Source organism: Peromyscus leucopus, chromosome 22 (assembly GCF_004664715.2).
Source record: "Peromyscus leucopus breed LL Stock chromosome 22, UCI_PerLeu_2.1, whole genome shotgun sequence".
NCBI classification, from domain to species: Eukaryota; Metazoa; Chordata; class Mammalia; order Rodentia; family Cricetidae; genus Peromyscus; species Peromyscus leucopus.
In genome coordinates, this window is record NC_051081.1 from 34,985,239 (window position 1) to 35,005,093 (window position 19,855).

Below are 19,855 nucleotides of genomic sequence, written 5' to 3' on the forward strand. Positions count from 1 at the left end.
GAGATTGCTGAACTTGGAGCTTCATTTATACTACTAAGCAGTCTCTCTACACAGTGAGCTATATGCCCAGCTCCTTGGGGTTTTTTCTGGGGTGCTCAGAATTATGACTGAATGACAAATCCAAGGCCAGCGCTTACCTGCAATTTACATAGAATTGTTGACTTAAGCTATCTTAAGACATTCCCAACTGGAGGAAGAATGATTCACAGGGTATAGTTTAATGATAAAACTAAGACCAATCAGCGAATCAACTGGAGGGAGATGGTTTAGAGAACGCAAACACGTCCAAAGCTTTAGGGGTATTTAGAAGGAAGACAAATCTTTTTTCTTTGGTTTTTCGAGACAGGGTTTCTCTGTGTAGTTTTAGTGCCTGTCATGGAACTCACTCTGTAGACCAGGCTGGCCTCAAACTCAAGAGATCCACCTGGCTCTGTCTCCGGAGTGCTGAAATTTAAAGGCGTGTGCCACCGTTGTCCAGCGAAAAATCTTTTAAGAACATGACCACCACTGAGATGAGATGGTCACAAAAGAACATGATCAAAGGCTTATTTAGGTTACACATGAAATGCACATTTTGGTGATGGTTGAGATGTGCGTTAACATGTAGCTTTTACTTCTCTTTAAGAAAGTCTCTTTTTTGGTTTGTAGATGTCCCAGGTTGAACCAGCTCACCAGGTTTGACCATTCTACCATCACATCCTGCATGTGCCGGAGTGATGGAACATACTGAGAAAGGTAGGTTAGAAACGTGGCTATTTCGACTACAGAAAAGGAAGACTAGAAAAGGGAAGTGTAAATATGACAGACAGGGAGAGAGGGAAGAAGGGAGGAAGGCAGATGAAAAAACACGGCACGGGTTTGGTGGTGCAAGCCCACCAGAGAAGCACTCTGGAGGCTGAGCCTGGAGAATCATGAATTGGAGGTCAGCATGGGGTGCATAGCCAGACTTTGCAACAAAATAACCAACCCCACAAACAAGTGAACAGTAAGAAAGCGACCGGTTGGGATGGGGCAGGCTTTTGGATTTTCGACTTAGTGCTACAACTTTGGCAACCGCGACCGGGCCCCCCGCCTTCTCTTGTCTAGAGCGCTCCGGTTCCTGGGGATTCCAAGGGCTGTTTAGGCCTGGAGCAGCGAAGCTTCCATTCGCAGGGAGGTTCTCCCCGCACCCGGGGTTCCTCAGGCCGATGACATCATTCCGATCCCAGGGGCGCTGCGATTTTTCCGTTTGGAATTCCGGCTCCTCTCGAACTCTAGCTCCTTAAGGAGGCCGCGATGTCACCACGGGTTTTAGTAAGGAGGTTCTTGAATGGCCCAGGACACTCCTTTCTCTCATCTACGATCTACACACACACACACAGGGACGCGTGGCCACCCACGCCCGTCGCTGAGCCAACATCCTTAGCTCCACCAAAAGGAGAGACTGAAGGGGAGCAGAGGATCCCAGCAATCAGCAGGGCGCCCCGGAAAAGGCAAGGTGTGTGTGCGTCGGGGGCGGGGGGTGAGGGGGTGGCGGCCAGGGGGTACACGGCCGAAGTGCGCCTGCGCCTTTCCCAGGCCGCGCCCCCCTCCCCACCGCGGGGCGTGTCCGTCTGCGGCAGACCCAATCAGAAGGCTGCAGGGAGCGCGCCCGCGGCCTCGCCCTCTCTGGTCCCACCTCCGCGTGCCCTGCATGCCCTCGCGCGCGCGTGCGCAGAAGCGGGCCGCAGGGGCGAGGGCGCGAGAGAAGGGCGGGTTGTACGTCCTTGCGTGCGTCTCAGGCAGCGCGCACGCCGGCGTGAGAGGGCACGGGGAAAAAGGTGGCTCTGGCCGGGGCGGCTCGGCTTCCTGGGGTTATGTAGCAGGGGCTCGCCGGCTCGCGAGACCTCCTTGGCCGCCCTCGCCCGGGTCCGAAGCGCGGGGTTGGTGCTCCGGGCGGAGGCCGTGTTCCAGCCCGCCGCGCTCCCTCGACGTAGAGCTCGCTCGCTCGCCCGTGGGAGCGTCCCGGCCGAGCCGCGCTGAAGGGGGGGGAGGGGAGGCCATTTTGTCCCGACCGACTCCCCGGAACCGGGCGGAGCGGCTGGGAGAGGCTGCGGAGCCGCGGGCGCCGCCCCTCGGAGGCACGGGCGCCGCCACCGTCGGGGCTTCCTCGACGAGGCCGTTCGGAAGGTCTCCCGCTCCGCCTCGAGAGCAGCTTTCTCCCTGGCATCCGCTTCCCCGCTGCTGCGGCCCCAGGACGCCCGGGCGAGGAGTTGGCCGTGGTGAGCAGCACCGATCCCTTGGGGCTACTACCGGCGGCGGCGGCGAGCGCCCGAGCCGCTCCTCCCAATGGCGAAGAAGACGTACGACCTGCTTTTCAAGCTGCTCCTGATCGGGGACTCGGGAGTGGGCAAGACCTGCGTCCTTTTTCGTTTTTCGGATGATGCCTTCAATACCACCTTTATTTCCACCATAGGTAAGACCTGTGGGAGGATGGTGTCGGGGGGAGGGGGGGGCTCTGCCGCCGCGAGCCTTTTTCTTTTATCCGAGACATCTTGCTTCCCGGAATTTACGCCTTTGTTCCAGTGATTCCGATTCCAGACGACAGACCTAAGTTACTGTTGGAATCGGAATAGCGCTTAACTGGGGCGGGGTCTTCCCATGCCTTCCATCCGGTCTTTGCTTTTCAAGTCTCCTTCTCCGTTCGCTGCCTGCTGGCACAAAATAGGCAGCATTTAGCAGCGTTCCAGAATCCTGTTTCTTTAAGTAACTTGCCTGGCCTTTCCATAACCGAGTGAAGTTACTGGATGTGATATTTGTAATAGGCATATTTTAGTGGTTGGGAGCGAAGCGTTAACTGGCTGTGTGGTAAAGGCCTGGATTTATATGTGGGGGTCGTTGAGAATATTCCATCTGGCCGTAACTTGGAGTAAACTTGCGAGTTGCAGAATCATTAAGGAAAATGAGGGTGGGGGGGAGTGAGTTGGCTCTCCTGACTAAACCATTGATGGGTCAAACAATTGGAGGCTCTTCGTGCTTGGGGTGGGAATCTGGCATGATTGGCTCACAGTGCTTTTTCAAGACCTCAGCAGAAGCAGGAGTCCGAGGGAGGTGGTCGGTTTCTGTCTTCCCATCCGATGGAATCAAGTCGAGTTCTGGTGTTTGACTTGACGCTAGAATTTACAGGAAAATGTTTCGCCGGTCATGGCCCTAAGGACTCCTGGTGTACTTTTACCACATATTTAGGAATTACTTGGTGTGGAAGTAAGAGCTGAGAGGGGGAGGTTGACCTTTTAAATGGGTTTCCTGTTTCGGAAATGAAAAGGGAAGGTTCCAAGAAAGTCGTCTTGACTCTGGCACCAGTATTAATTTTCTCAAAATAACTGTACACGAAACATCCCCCCCCCCACTGCCGCCCCCAGTTTTTTTTAAAGTATCCTGTGCCTTTTATCATGTTTGGACCTCAGCTTCAGTATTAGGGCAGTGCAGGAAAACTTGTGGTAAATGTAACTAATTTCATGATGAGATTACTTAGAGAAGCAGCTGTAGTGGTTTTTCAGCTCTTAAGAATTGTGAAAATCAAACTGATTTTAACCAATTTATACTATTACTGAAATCGGCTTGGATTTCCTTGTGACAGGTGTTTATCAGTAACTTAAACTTTGTCGTATAAAACCAGTTATACTGACACGAAAGTGAACACGTTTTTATTTAAAATAGGTTGCTTTGCCTTACTGGTGGGAGGGACTGTCAAAATGTCAGGAAGCTTAAACTCGCCCTCTGCTTTGTGGGTTAGCGCTTAGGGCCCCGGGTTTGCTTTGAGGTGTACCTGGGTGAGTCAGGTGGTTCGATCAGCAAATATTTATTGAGCACCCAACGCTAGGCACTGTTACAGGTATTGGGAATAAGTGGTGGATACAATAGACCCCTTGACTGTTCTGATGAAGACCATCACAGTAGTGTGCAAAGCTCTCCAGTGAGGAGAGGAAGGAATTATGGGGAATCTGAGTAGCTTTGCGTGGACAGTTTAAAACGAAGCCTGAAAGACAAGTATGAATTGGGTCAGAGGGGGGTCAGCCTTTCTGAGAGAGAATTTAATGTGTGGTCAGGTTTTGAAAACCTGCCATTGGGAAGGGTGAGGTGGAAGGTAGGAAGCCAAGTTTTTAGGTGAAAGGTGATCCTCAGCTCTCCAGCTCCCTGCCTCCAGGTACTGGAGATTGAAGAAGCCCCATGCTTGGCAAGCTGCTGAGCTACATCTCCAGTCCTGATCCATCCATCTTTGTTGTTTCAAATGTAACCTGTTGTGTCGGAATCCTGGCTCCACAGGTTACTAACTGCAACTTCGGCTACAATGTCTTAAAATAGTATTAAACTGTGTCAAAGTATCTACCATGTATGGTGCGAGGATTTTGTAGGTCGTGGAGAGCAAAGCACTTAGCAACAGGGCCAGGTATTTTGTAGGAGCACAGTACAGATTTGTGCAGAATTTATGGCCTTTGTGCTACTGGTGTGTGGCAGAATGTGTTGCTTTATGGATTGAATGTGTCCTGTACATAATGGCCACTTAAATATTTGTTGGTGCTCTGCTAAATAATTTTACTGTAACCTCTGACTTTTACACATCTTGATATAAAAACATTTGATGTTTTGATATGAGATGTTGAATAAAGTAGCCTGAGAAAATGAACACAATTCTGACAATTCAAGAGTCCAGCTCAAACACATTCATGTGTGCAGAGATTTCTAATTCTTCTACTGTCTTAAAAGAGTGCTGTCTGAAAGAAATGTGAGCTACCCATGTAATTAAGCTTTGGTAGTCACAAAGGAAAAATTTAATAATGTGCTTTAACTCATCAAAGATGTACTTTTATGCAGCCTGTTTCAAACAGAGATATTTTACATTGTTTTCCTCTAATGTGGGAGCTGTATGGGCCACTCGTCTCAATTTATATTAGCATATTTCAGTTGTTTGGTTGCTAGATGTGACTACTGGCCACTATAGTGACAGTGTATGTCTAGACAACAGAAAAGTATCCAATTGATATACAGATAGCTAGAGATACTTTGAATGTTTATCACTTTTAGGACAGTTAAACTATTAGGTATTATCAGTGGGCCAGAGTCCTGTCTCCTCCTCTGGGTGGGCATTCACCACTGTGATACAAGGTGAGCCTCCACACCTGCAACTGTGAAGTAGTCACCTTACAAGCCTTCTGAAGGACCAGGCCACAAGTAAGGCAGCCTTCATGTTCCAAGCAGGGTCATTAGCTCTTTGTGTTTTTTTTTTTTTTTTTTTTTTCCCTCCGAGACAGGGTTTCTCTGTGTAGCTTTGGAGCCTTTCCTGGATCTCACTCTGTAGCCCAGGTTGGCCTCGAACTCACAGAGACCCGCCTGCCTCTGTCTCCCGAGTGCTGGGATTAAAGGAGTGTGCCACCGCTGCCCGGCTGGTTGTTACTGGCTGACTCTGAAGAAGCATTTTATAGGTTAATGGTTGTGAGAGTGCTCACCAGGACCATTGTTCGTGCTGTTCTGTATACTTTCAGTTCTTACATGTTCATATTAGAGAGTATGTATGTTTTTATGATTAGATTTATTGAAACTGTTGCAAAAACATTACTAGTATGTTTCACATTTAGCCAACTGCAAAGTGAATCTCAAGTCACAGTTGGGTGTGATGTGGTGGCTCATGCCTCTAATTCCAAAACTGAGAGGCTGAGGCAGGAAGACCACAGGTTCAAATAGCAAGACCATTCACAAACAACAGCAAAAAAGTGAATCTAAGATCATTTGAATAATAAGCTACATGGGGCAGGGGTCTATGCTTTTTTGCCAGTAAGTGCTAAGCACCTAAAGGAGGTAGCGGATGCATAATGAACACAGGTAGTACAATGAGCTCTCTTTATATAGAACACACTTCTCATTTGCTTTCTGAGTATTACAAAGTAAATTGGGATCAGATTTTACTTAATAATAAATATTAGCTGTTTGGATAATTGAGTTGTGTGTGTGTGTGTGTGTGTGTGTGTGTGTGTGTGTGTGTGTGTGTAGTGAAGGTGGAGGCCAGAGGATGAGGTCAGGTGTGACTCTGTTGCGCTTGTTTCACCTTTTCACTTTTTGAAATGGGTTCTCTGATTGAACCCTGAGCTCGCCGATTGGTCAGAATGACTGGCCAGCAAGCCCTAAGATCCTCCTGTCAGTTTCCCCGCTTCTGGGCTTCCCCTGTGCCAGGCTGGCTTTGTACTGCATGCTGGGAATCTGCACAAAGGTCCTTCTGCTTGTGCATCAAGCATTAGGCCAAAACTGGTCTTAGAAATTCAATGATTGTTTGGAAAGTAATTAAGGAAGTTACTGGTTCTGGAAGTGCAAATTTCAGAAGCTGATTTGACCATAATTTCTTGGCAGTATGAGCTCTGGAAAGTATTACTCTATGATAGTATAGTAGCATGAACTTGTTTTGGTTTTCAACATAGGGTCTCTCTGTAGATAGGGTCTCTCTGTAGCCCTGGCTGTCCTGGAACTCGCTCTGTAGACCAGGATGACTTTGAACTCAGAGATTTGCCTCTCTTTGCCTCCCAGTACTGGGATTAAAGGTGTGTACCACCATTGCCTGGCAAAGCACACATTCTTAATGTGCGTTTCCACTGCTTGTGCTATCACTTGGTCCTTAATCCTCCCTCCACCCCCCACCCCCCCAAGGACAGTATCTTCACTGAATAATGTAGTCCCTGGCCCCCATGTAAGAATTTAAATTGATACGCCTTGCCTCTGAGAGAGGTGTAGTTTCTTTATTATCTGAGTGCATTAGCTAAGCTTTGGAAGAGTAAATTGATTCCACTAACCTGATTAAAGACTTGTTGATTGGGCCAGCAAGAGGGCTCAGCAGGTAAGGGTACTTGAACCAAGCCTGGTGACCTGAGTTTGATCCCTGTGACCCACTTGGTAGAAGGAGAGTTCAGATCTCTAAGTCTTCCTCTGACCTCTGCATGTGTGCTTTGACACTTGAGTGTGTGCCTGAACACACAGAGACACACAGAGTCAGGTCAATAAATATAAATTATTAACCTCTAAGAATCAGTTGATTTAACTGGATGTGGTGGCATATGCTTGTAATCCCAGTACATCCTCAGAAGGCAGAGGATGTAAATAAGTTTGAGGCCATCCTGATCTACATGGATGATTCCAGGCTGTCCAGAGATAAATTGGACATGTTGGCACAATCCTGTATTGCTCAGGACAGAGGCAAGAGAATTACTGCAAATTAAAACCAGCTTGGTTTATGTAGCATGTTCCAGGCTAGCCCGTACTACAAAATAAGACACCGCCTTCCCAAACAAAAGGCAAACAACAAAAGAGTTAATGAAATTCAGCTGACCCCATTTTATACAGTGTCTGCTTTTTAGAGAAATGAGCCAAATCTTTGTCATAAAAAACATGTAAGAGCTGTGCAGTGATGATACTCAGACGCATGCTGCAGGAATGCCAGAATGCCTAAGGAATTTTTCTCATTGAAGCATGTGCTTTTAGGATGGCTTAAAACTATGTAAAAAATGCACAACTGACTTATGAAACTGGCACGTGAAAAGATGCTCAGCGTCATTCATAATTAAAGAGACACAAGTCAAAGCAACAGTGAGATGTTGTTTTACAGTCATTGGATGGCTATTCTCTATTAGACCATGGTGGCACAGGCCTGTAATCCCAGCTACATGGGAGGCCGAGGCAGGAGAATTTCAGGTTCAAGGCCTGTCTAGTCTACAGAGCAAGACCATCCTGAGCAAGTTAGTGAGAACTTGTTTAAAATTTTAAAAAGGAGGGCCGGGAATGTAGGGTGCTTAGCATGTGTGAGGCTCAGGAATGTAGTACACACATGTGGGGATATATGAGAGAATAAATGACCATTCTTACAGTACCCCACAGAAACAAAAGCAAGTATTGAAGATGTGAAGCATTTGGAACTCGGGCATGTTGCTGGGACTTCAAATAGTATGGCCACTGTCGGAAATAGCATAGGAGTTTTTCCAAAATTGAATAAGTGAGCCTGGTGTTATGGCTCATGACTGTAACCCCAGACTCATGAGGCTGCAGCAGGAGGATTGCTGTGTTCAAGGTCAGCCTGGGCTACATAGTGAGTTCTTTGCTAACCTAGGCTACAGCGATACTCTGAAGAAAATACAGCAGAAAAGGGACTTGCAAACCTGGCTCAGTTGGTAGAATGCTCCCCTAGCTCATAGGCCCTTGGTTTAACCCTCAGCACCTCATAAACTGAGGGTGGTGAGGCGCACCTCTAGACCCAGTGCTCAAAAGAAGGAAGAGGCAAAGGGATCAGAAGTTCAAGGTCATCCTTGGTTATATAGGGAGTTTGAAACTAGCCTAGACTATAGAACATGTTTTTATTTTTTACTTTTGTTTTTAAAATTTATTTATTTTTATTTTATGTGAATTGGTGTTTTGTCTACATGTATGCTTGTATGAGGGTGCCAGATCCCCTAGAACTGGAGCTACAGACAGTTGTTAGCTGCCATGTGGGTGATATGAATTGAACCTGGGGCTCAATTGGAACTCTTTGGAAGAGCAGCCAGTGCTCTTAATCTCTGAGCCATCTCTCCAACCCCCTATTTTTATTTTTTAAAGGACAACAAGAAGAATATGATCTAGTAAATCTGCTTCTAAGTTATACCCAATACAGTTCAAAGCAATTTTTAAAAATTGTGCTGGAACTCTGACACCACCCCCCCCCATTGTGCATGCTAGGCGAGTCCTATTCAGAGTTTAAAGTAGGGACTCACAGGTGGTTGTATGCCAGTGTTTGTAGGAGCATTATCTACAGTAGCCAAAAAGCATAAATAACTCAAAGCCCATTGATGGATGGATGATTAATAAATAAAATGTGTATGCATGCCATGGATTAATAATCATCCTTGAAAAATAATGAAATTCTGCTAAGTACTATACCATAGATAGGCCTCAAAAACATAAAAATAGTCAGTGTGGTGGTTCACACCTTTAATCCCAGCTCTCCAGAGGCAGAGGCAGGTAGAACTCCGTGAGTGTATGGCCAACCTGGCCTACATAGAGAGTTCCAGGACAGCCAGGGCCATGGAAGAGAGACCCTGCCTCAATAAAACAAAACAACATAAAATAAGTCAGCTGTAAGAGGACATCAGGTCCTTAGAGCAGACAGACATACAGAGAAGATGGAATGGGGATTCCCAGGATGGCAGTGGCAGACGTATGTAGAGTTAATGGTTAATGGCCATAGACTTTTTCGTTTGAAATGTTGAGTAAGTGTTGGAGGTGAAAGGGGCCCTGCGATCCTCCAGTCTCTGCCTCCCTTTCGGCCGAGACCGCAGGATTGCAACACCAGTTTTTAAAAGGGACGAAAATGGTAAACTTTGTGACATGTGACACTCACTCCCAAACAACCTACAAGACTGTTGAGACATTTGACCGTGTGCTGTAAAAGAGCGTTTGGTCATAGAAAGCCCCTTCTGTTCCAGATGACAGCTAATGCTAGCAGTGGCTGGAGAGAAAAGAGGAACCTTCAGTAATGCCAGGGCTCTGTTGATGGCTGTGCTGCTCATTCTGAGAGTTTCATTGTTACATTGTACCCACCCCCGACTATTGGTGGGGTAGGGTACTTCCACTCAGTAGTTTCAATTTAAAGAGTGAGGTTACTTAGGAGGGGCAAAGTTTCCATTTGGATTATTTGTCCTTTGTGTGATAGAGTAGGGCTTGATAGAGGTGATAACGTCAAAGAGTTGTTCTCTTCAAGGATTATGGGATAGAATGCTTGAATGAAACTACTGATATTCTCATGTGACTTGGAGGCGGGGAAGAAACGGCGGAGAAATATTGGTGATCTGTGTCAACTTGAAACAGTACAAGGTTGCCCAGGCAGTGCCGTGGTAGAGCTGCTGAGTCTTGATTTACAAAGGAGACTGTTCATTGAGCACAAAATACAAATTGTGGTCTTAGCCATAGATGTACATGAGGGAACTACTCAGCAAGATGGTTAAGTCGTGAAGGAGGAGTTTGAAAGAGTGAGAAGGGACACTGAGGTTGGGGCAGTATGTTTGAACCTGTCTGACTGGTAAGAACAAGTCTTGCAAATATGGAGGAAGCCGTGCCTGTCTGTACGCCTGTAACCCCAGTACCAGGGAGGCAGAGGCAGGAGAAATGCTGGAGTTTTAGGTCAGCTTGCTCTATGTAATTCATAGGTTTGAGGCCAGCCAGGACTACAGGACAAGACCTTGTTTCAAAAACCAAAGTAAGTTAAACAAAATTTCTCAAGTTGGAGTTGGTGAGGAAAGGAATTTGAAAGGAGAATAAAGGTAGAGGAGAAAAAAATGAAGTGGAGCTGGTAATGGCTGTGTTCCTTTGGCAGATAGCGTGCTGGTCTACTGTTCAGGGAACTCAGAAGGGCATGGCGGTGCGTGTGTGTTCCAACACTTGGAAAGTGAAAGCAGGAGAGTCCATATGAGACCTGTTGAAAATGAAAATAAAACCTAAAGGGAAATTAAGAATGAGAAAAAAGTTTTATTTGAGGACATTGTCATATATTTTGGGTTGTGAGCATGAATAACTGGTATTTATCCTTTACAGTAATGAAAAATTATGTTTTTAATGAAAAGAGGTATTGGTGATGGAGTGCTGTGTTTCCAGTATGATGCAGAACAGAGCACCCAAGGTTACAAAACATTAAAAGATTAGAAGAGGTACAATGTATCAGACTCAGAACAGAAGATACTGTTGATTTTTTTTCTTTCATATCAGTAGCAATGCTTACCCACGGTTTTCATTGAAAATTTTATTAAGATACTGTGGCTTCACGTGTAGTCTTTTTTATTTTATTTTATTTTATTTTCTCTCGAGACAGAGTTTCTCTGTGTAACTTTGGAGCCTATCCTGGAACTCACTCTGTAGACCAGGCTAGCCTCCAACTCCCAAAGATCCACCTGCCTCTGCCTCCCAAGTGCTGGGATTAAAGGCATGAGCCACTACACCGGCTTAATTTTAATTAAAAAAAAAAAAGATTTATTTATTTCATGTGTATGTGTGAGTGCCTGCATGTGTGGGTACCACATGTGTGCATGGTGTCTACATAAACCTGAAGAGGGTGTCAGATCCTGAGAACTGGAGTTATAGGCAGTTTGTGATCTACCGTGTAGGTACTGGGAACTGAACCTGGGTCCTCTTCAAGGTGACAAGTGCTTTTAACTGCTGAGTTAGCAATGTTTCCAGCTCCTTTGATTGTTTACAGTGTTTATTATTCATATATGCATATGTGTTTGAATCACATCCATCCTCCATATTCCTCCCTTCAGTTCCTCCCCAGCCCTCTTCCAACTTTCCCCTCTCAACTTCATGTGTTACCTCCTTTTTTAATTCTCCTGAGTTCATTAAGTGTTGTCTGTACGTGCTGGGTGTAGGACCACTGGACCATCCATCCCTAAAGAAAACCGAGTTTCCTTCCCCCAGCGGCCATGACCTGCTTCTGAGTGCCCACCTCCTCCCACTCCCCTCCATGCTGGGGTTTCTGTCTGCCTGGAATTGGAGCAAGGTTTGGTTTTGTACATGTAGTCCAGCATGTGTGCAGCTGTGCTGTCCTGTCCATCATGTCCGGCAGATGCTCTTCTCGACAGAAATGGACTCCCTCGGCTTCCTACAATCTTCACACTCTTCTTTGTCTTTCATTGTAATTTTTTTTTTAATTTATTATATGGACACACACAGTTTCTCTTTCTCTGTCTCTGTGTGTATGTGTGTTGGGAGTGTGATGGCATGCATATGGAGGCCAGAGGACAGCTTTGTGGAGCCAGTTTTTTCCTCCGACTTTCAGGTAGGTTCCAGGAATTGAATTTAGCTTGTCAGGCTTGCTCAGCAAGCATGTTCATCCACTGAGCTATCTTGTGCCCCCCCCCCTTTCTTCCTAGTTAAAAATTCTCTTTATTGGACTAATTACTTTTCATCTGTTTCTAGGCTTCCTATATCTTCAGTAACCTCTGGGTTTCCTCACAGTCAAGCCAGCAGAGAAATAATCTTTTGATTCCTGGCTATCTCCAGCCTAGACCTTTTCTCGTCACAGGCTGGTTATCAATTAGGCTGGCACCCTAGGCCTTCTCCTGTGTGTGACAGGCGGTCTTGTTTTTGCTGAATGTTCTACCGTGAAGCCTGTCGTCCTCAAGCAGCTTCTTGTAGAAAGGCTGCATCTAAAGGGAAGTTCGTGAGACAGCTCCTGGCAGACAGGGTTTTTAAGTGCTGCTGGCCTTGTATAGTGCGCTGCCCAGGTTTCTACCATGGAGACGCGCCTCTAGTTCCATGGCAGTGTTTTCATCCTCCCCTTTGGTTCACCTGAGTGTTTGGGGGGCTCTAGGTTGAGACGGTGTCTGTTTTCTAGCTTTGGATGGTGCTGCTATAGTTTCAGCACCTTTCTGATTCCTTCTTTGTTAGTGGTAGAGCTTGTTTCTCAAAGTCTTGGGATTTATGAGTCCTTCAAGTTCCTAGTTAGAAGTTTCAGTTCTAGCTTGGTGGACACTGTTTCTTTTTAAAATCTATTGTTCTAGGTACATGGGTGTCTTTTTGGGTTCTTCACTGGATATCTTGTTGCATTTTTTTCTTCTCTTTATTTTCTGTTGTCTTTTTAACTGGATATTGACTCTATGGATTGTCTTAGTTTTTATTTTCCAATATTGTTGATTTGTTCTACTGCCTGGGAAATTTCCTCAACCTTATTTTTTTTTTCTCTCTCTCTTTCCTCTTTGCTTAAACCTCAGCCTCCAGATTACAGACTTGTGCTATTATACTTGGCTGTCTTTAAACTTTTTTCTATTGAATAGATCTGGGTCTGGGTCTGTCATGTTGTCTCTTGCTCACTTGATTTCTCTCTTTTTCTCTCTGTAGCCCAGACTGGTCTTAAACTGGCTATGAAGCCCGAGGATGGCTTTGAACTCCCACGTGCTAGTAGCATTACAGTCACGCCCCGTTATGTCCAGCTTCTGTTTTCAGCTTCAGTAACTCCTCGCCTGGCCTTTCCTTTTTGTTTCTTTCCTTCTCTCTCTCCGTTCTTCCTTCCCTTCTTTCCTTAACAGGGTCTTAGGAAGGCTAGAATGGCCTTGAACTTGCTTGGAAGCTGGCCTTGCACTGACTGTCCTGCCTCTGCCTCCCAGCGATGGGGTCACAAGTCAGTAGGTACTTGCTGCCAAGCCTGATTCCCAAGTTCATCTCTGGGGCCCACATTGTGGAAGGAGAGATGTGATTCCCACAGGTGTGTGTGCATATGCACATCCTAAGGTTGAAGCATTTAAAAAGAATGTATTGTTTAAAAGATAATTTGCAGCTGGTGGTGCAGGTCTGTAATGTAATCTCAGCTATTCAGGAAGTTTAAGGCCAACTCAGACAGCTTAGTGGGACTCTGCCTCAAGATAAAAAGTAATGTCTTTGGATGATAGGAGAACTTGCTTAGCATGTTCGGCACCAGGTTAACTTCCTCTCTTCACCCCCAGCAAAAGTTTTTGCTGACGGGACATGGTATTGAACACCTTTGATTTCAGCACTCAGGAGGCAGGTGAATTCAAGGCCAGCCAAGGAGATATAGTGAGAGGGTGTTCAAAAAAAAAAGGTGGAGCGGGGAGATACTTGCAGTCCCTTTAATCTTTAGTCTTTAATCATGGATGCTGAGACGTTCACAGGATGAACAGTGAATATATTCCAAAGTCTGGGAGTGCGTCTAGGACTTAAATCTATAGGGCTTTCCTTTTTTTTGCTTGCTTGTTTTTTGAGACAGTCTCACTATGCAGTCCCTGTTTGTCTTGAATTGGTGTTGATCCTCCTGCCTCTTACTCCTAAGTGCTAGGATTACAGGCATGTACCTGCCACCATGCTCCAGCTTTGTGGGCCTGGTTGATGGAGCAATTGCATTTTTCCCGAGAATGACCCTCAAATCACCTGTCTGTGGCATGGAGAGGAAGGTCTAAATTGATGGAGCATTTAAAGACAGTTGGGAAATGGGTGTAAGGTTAGCTTAAATTTTAGGATATTTAGTCTTTTTTTAAGTCAGCTGGAGAGATGGCTCAGTGGGTAAGCATGCTTATCCCACTTTTAGAGAACCCATGTTTGGTTCCCAGCACCCATGCAGGGCAGCTCACAGTCTCCTGTAACTCCTGCTCAGAAGGGATCTGAAACCTCCCACTTTCTTGAGCATTCACACTCATGTGCACAGACCTCTCCTCCCACACACACATTATTAAAAACAAGTAAATTTAAAGCAGAAAGAAAACTTCCCTGTTTTAGTCTTATCTCCACATTGCACTGCACCTGTTGTCCTAATTGATAGTGTGTGTGTGTTTGCTGTCCTAGTGAACAGTCACTGAGATTCCCCCTGAATCTTGAGCACTGATGGCATCTGGCTACGAGAGCGGAGGCTGCTACGATGTCTTTGTATAGACCTTTAATCAAGCCCCTCTGTGCATCCGAGACCTGTTCTGGTGTTAAACCTTTCTAGGGTTCTAAGGCATGAATTGGTATGTTCCTACCTGCTATCTTCAGTTGGCCCTGATCCTTTAGTATCTAGTTATTGAAATGAAGATGATCGTGCAGTATCTAGCTATTGAAATGAAGATGGAATTTATAATTCTTATTTTGTTTTAGTGTTTGGAGAGAAGGGAGTATGAAATCAGCTTTTCAGTCAATTGGAATTTGAGATAATTTTAAATTAAATGATTCCTTTTATTTTTTTGAAGCAGAGAGAGAGAGAGAGAGAGAGAGAGAGAGAGAGAGAGAGAGAGAGAGTGTACCAGAGGGCAGTGTGGTGACATCCTCAGAAACACCATCTATCTCCTTTTAGACAAGAGTCCCTCATTGGCCTGGAGCTCACTGATTTGGCTAAATGGGTGGGCCCACAAGTTCCAGGAATCTTGTTTCTGCACCCCAGTGCTGGGATTACAGTGCCACCATGCCTGGTAGTCTTCAGTGGTTCTAGGGACTAAACTCAGGTCCTCAAGATTTTGAGGTAAATCCTTTCCAGACAGAGCCATTTCCTTAGCCCATGACTCTACTTTTGGACTTAGAGCATCTATTGTGTTAGATTTTATGTTATTTTTTGAGACAGGTTTTGTCACATGTCAGCCTTTTATTGATATCAACGAATTCCTCATATTCCTGCTTCCACCTCACATGCACCACAATGCTCAGTTTGTGCGTCATTGGGGGTTGAACCCAGGGATTCCTACTTGTTAGGCAAGAAGTACTCTGCCTGGCCTGGAGAGATGGTGGTTGAGAGCACTGGCTGCTCTTCCAGAGGACCCGAGTTCAGTTCCCAGCACCCACAAGGCAGCTCACAACTGTCTGTAACTCCAGTTCCCAGAGATCTGATACCCTCACCCAGACATACATATAGTGAAAACACCAATACACATAAGATAAAAATAAATAAATGATTTAAAAAAAGAAAGAAAGAGGAATTCTGCCACCTGAACTACATTCCCAGCCAGGGATAATATTTCACTATTGATTTTGTTAACACCCAGTTTACTCTCAAGATAATAATAATAATGTTATTTAGGATAATCAGATGAATGTCGTAGGGAATCAGAAGTTTCCACTGCTGTCTATAACTGTGACATTTAAGGAAACATTCATTTAAATGCCTAGTTACTTGGTACTTGTAGGATATTTTTGCTTTTTGAACAGAGTGTGACTATAGTCTTAAATTTCAGTCTTAAGCTCTTGGTACATTTTTAAAAATTTATTTTATTTTGCTGGGCGGTGGTGGCACACACCTTTAATCCCAGCACTCAGGAGGCAGAGCCAGGTGGAGCTCTGTGAGTTCGAGGCCAGCCTGGGCTACCAAGTGAGTTCCAGGAAAGGTGCAAAACTACACAGAGAAACCCTGTCTCAAAAAACCAAAAAAAAAAAAAAAAAATTATTTTATGTGCATTGGTGTGAAGGTGTCAGATCCCTGGGGACTGGAGTTACAGACAGCTGTGAACTGTCATTGAGTGCTGGGAATTGAACCCGGGTTCTCTGGAAGGGCAGCCAGTGCTCTTAACCACTGAGCCATCTCTCCAGCCCCTTTGATACATTATTTTTATAAGACACCCAACAACAAATGGCTCAGTAACTTCATAATCTATCAGGATTACAGTAGAACCTCTATATTATATCATTTGGCTTTAAATGGTAAGACAACTAATTCTTGATCTTGGCTGATTCAAAACCTAGTAAATATTTGCTTATAAAAGGCAAGTGTTAAGTTAATTTACCTTTATGCAATCATAATAGTAATAATTTTACCTCTCTTAAGTGAGGCACTAGGTGTAGTGTTGTTGTTTTTTGCTCTTTTGGGGGGCCTGCCACCCAGCTTCCAAGTAAATCACACATGGAGCCTTATATACTTAATTATTTTTTTGATTTTCCGAGACAGGGTTTCTCTCTAGTTTTGGTGTCTGCCCTGGATCTTACTCTGTAGGCCAGGCTGGCCTTGAACTCACAGAGATCTGCCTTGTTCTTCCTCCAGAGTGCTGGGATTAAAGGCACGAGCCACTGCTGCCTGGCATAGAGTCTTATTCATAATTGTGAATGCCTGTCCTTAGCTTGGCTTGTTTCTAGTCAGCTTTCCTTAACTTATCCCATCTACCTTTTGGGCTTTTCCTGTTCTCTTACTTCTGTAAATCTTACTCTTACTCCGTGGCTTGCTGTGTAAGTAACTGAGTGGCTGGCCCCTGGAGTCCTCCTCCCAGATTTCTTCTATTTGTTATCTTTGCCTGCCAGCCCCACCTATCCTTTCTCCTGCCTTGCTATTGGCCATTCAGTTCTTTATTAGACCATCAGGTGTGTTAATCACAGTAACACAGCTTCACAGAGTTAAACAAATGCAACATGAACAAAAGTAACACACCTTAAAATAATATTCTATAATAGTGTAGATTTTTGAAAATCCTGTATCATCTTCCCATTTTTTCCCTCCCTCCATCCCTCCTTCTTTCCTCCTTCGCTCCCTCCCTTCCTCCATCCCCGAGTGTTGTATTTTGTTTTGAACAAAATACATGTCTGGGCTGGCCAGAATTTACTGCGTAGGTGAGTAGTTGAGGATGACCTTGAACTCCTGATCTTCTGCCACTTACCAAAGTGTTAGAATTACAGACACAGACCACTCTGCTTGACTCAGTCTCACTCTGTAGCCCAAGTAGGTTTGGAGCTCACATTGTGGTCCTTGAATTCATGTCTTAGTCTTCACAGCCCTGGGATCACACGCTTGAGCTGCCATGGCTGGCCTTGCTTTTTGACTTAAATATTTATTTATTTAGGCATCTTTTTGTTTGTTTGTTTGTTTGGGTATGGGTGTGTATGTTACAGTGTGTGTGTTGGAGGACAAACTTTCCGAGTGTGTTCTTTCTACCGTGTGGGTTTTAGGGATCCCACTGGGTGGTTGGGCTTGATGGCAGGTACTCTTAGCCTGTTGAGTCATCTCATTGGCTCCAAAAGTTTCTTTTCAAGCACAGTGGCATTTCTGAATGTTTTGATAGAGGTTTGATGCCACAGTGTGAGAGTGTGAAGGTCAGAGGACAATTTGGCGAGTTGGTTTTCTCCTTCCATCAAGTAGGTTCTGGCTATTGAATCCAGGTCATCAGTTTGGTGGTCAAGTACCTTTACCTGCTGAGCCATCTTGCTAGCCCTAGAACTTTTTCCTTCCCTCCTCCCTTTTCCTTTCTCAAAAGCCCAAGCAGCTTTTGAACTCCTGGTTTCCTTGTGTCTGCCTGAGTGCTGGCATTCTTTTGCTATCATCCATTCGTCCGTCCGTCCGTCCGTCCGTCCGTCCATCCATCCATCCATCCATCCATCCATCCATCTATCCATCCATCCATCCGTCACCGGATTTTTCAGACAGTTTCTCTGTAAAACAGCTCTGGCTGTTATGAAACTCATGTTGTAGACCAGACTCGCCTCAAACTCACAGAGATTCACCTGCTTCTGCCTCCAGAATGCTGTGATTAAAGGCTATTTTTTAGTTTTGAGCAGAAAATTTAAAATTTGTCCTTGTGGGCTTTGTTGTACTGGCTTTGGATTTTTCCTAGGCTGTTTTTTTTTTTTTTAATTATTCTATTTTATTTTTTTGAGTTAGGCTGTGTTTTATTTTAGCAGATACTGCTGTAGGTCATTGATGATGAAGAAATGCATGCCCTTACCTTTTGCCCTCCATTGCAATCATTTAATTACTATTTACAATTCCATTTGTGATTTATTTAAACATAGGTTGCCCTTTTAACACTTAATTTGGCTCTAGGTATCACATCCACTCTCAGGTTAGTTTATATTTCCCTATAAAAAGTTTCCTGTTTAGTGGGCTATTCAGATAAAGATTTTTATCCTTACCGTCTATTGAATGTTAATCAGTTTAAAATTGTAAAGATTGGGGCTTGAGTGGTTAGGAGCCCTTGTTGCTCTTGCAGACAATAGAAGGTAAGTTTCTAGCACCCACTTGGTGGCTCACAGACATCTGTTAACTCTAGTTCCAGGGGATCCGACACTCTGACCTTTCAGCACACATGTGGTTCACATATATACATGCAGGCAGAATATTCATGCACATAAAGTTAAAACTTAAATTTTTTTAAATTGCTAAGTTGAACCCTTTCGTGTTTTGGCACACAGCTGGATGGAATCCTAGCATTCCAGAGGTTGAAACAGGAAGATTGCTGTGAGCTCTAGGCCAGCCTGGCCTATAGGGTGAAAAATCTGTCTCAAGAAAAGGGAAAAATAAATTGCTGAGTTGAGCAGGAATATTTAAGGGAACTATAATCTAAGTGCAGTTTGCTTTATCATTTGCTTTTAGGTGAATTTATTTGTAGATTGCTGAGAATCAGTGAGCAGAAAAGAATAATTGGTAAAAAATTACTGGTTTAGGGAGTCTTAAACATTAAAATTCTATTCCTTTTAAAAAAGATATAAGGATTTATTGTGATATTTTTTTATGGACACTTTGTTAAGTGGTTGAATAGTATGTGCTAGCATCTGTTCCCTGAGCAGCTGTGTGTAGAACATACACAAGATTTGCAGCAATTCTGCTATACATAATAGAGTATTTCTGCTGCCACCATGCAGATTACTAAATTTTATTACATCCAGGCTATACAAAACTTAATGTTCTTTCAACAATATCTTTTTTTAAATCCATTTCTTCCACTCATTAATACTAACCACTTTTCTGCTCTTGAAATTCTGTGAGATTGACCTTTAAAATTATTCTTTTCAAGATATGGTTTCTCTGTATATCCCTGGCTCTCCTGGAACTTGCTCTGTACACTAGACTGGCCTTGAACTCACAGAGATCCTCCTGCCTCTGCCTCCTAGTGCTGAGATTAGAGGCGTGTGCCCCCACTGCCTGGCTCTTAGTATTCCTTTTTCTGTGCCTGGCTTTGTGGAGTCTGATGTCTTCTCTCCCAGTTCTGTCCACATTGCCACACGTGACAGAAAATATATATATTTAAATGGTGTATGGCAGTGGTTCTAAACCTTCCCAAACGCTGAAACTCTTTAATATCCTTTATGTTATGGTGACCCCAACCATAAAATTATTCTCATTAGTACTTCATTACTGTAATTTTGCTACTGTTATGAATTGTAATGTAAATATCTCTATTTTCCAATGGTCTTAGACAACCCCTGTGAAAGGGTCGTTTGACCCCCAGTGGTCATGACCCATAGATTGAGAACCACTGATGTATGTTCTGTTGTGAATACATCACATTTTCTCTTATTCATCTATCGGCAGATACTTAGGTTGCTTACGTATCTTGACTATTACCAGTAATGCTGCAGGGGACTTGGGGAGACCGAGCCATTCTTAGCGAATGGGCCAGTTCTTTGGATATACGTGAAGTGGAATTGTTGGAACTTAAAC

General features: G+C 44.4%; 1 protein-coding gene across 2 annotated transcripts in view; it reads left to right on the forward strand.

Annotated features, from left to right (window-relative positions):
• Positions 1–701: 701 nt before the first annotated feature.
• Rab10 (RAB10, member RAS oncogene family) overlaps positions 702–19,855 on the forward strand; it is a 54,570-nt gene continuing 35,416 nt past the window's right edge. Inside the window, exon 1 of one of the 2 annotated variants that reach the window (XM_037198076.1) lies at positions 702–735. In XM_037198076.1, the coding sequence (XP_037053971.1) occupies positions 717–735 (19 nt within the window). In that variant the 5' untranslated portion in view covers positions 702–716. Of the gene's footprint in view, positions 736–1,746; positions 2,435–19,855 lie in introns of those variants that run through there. The other variant, XM_028874204.2, reaches the window with a different exon arrangement.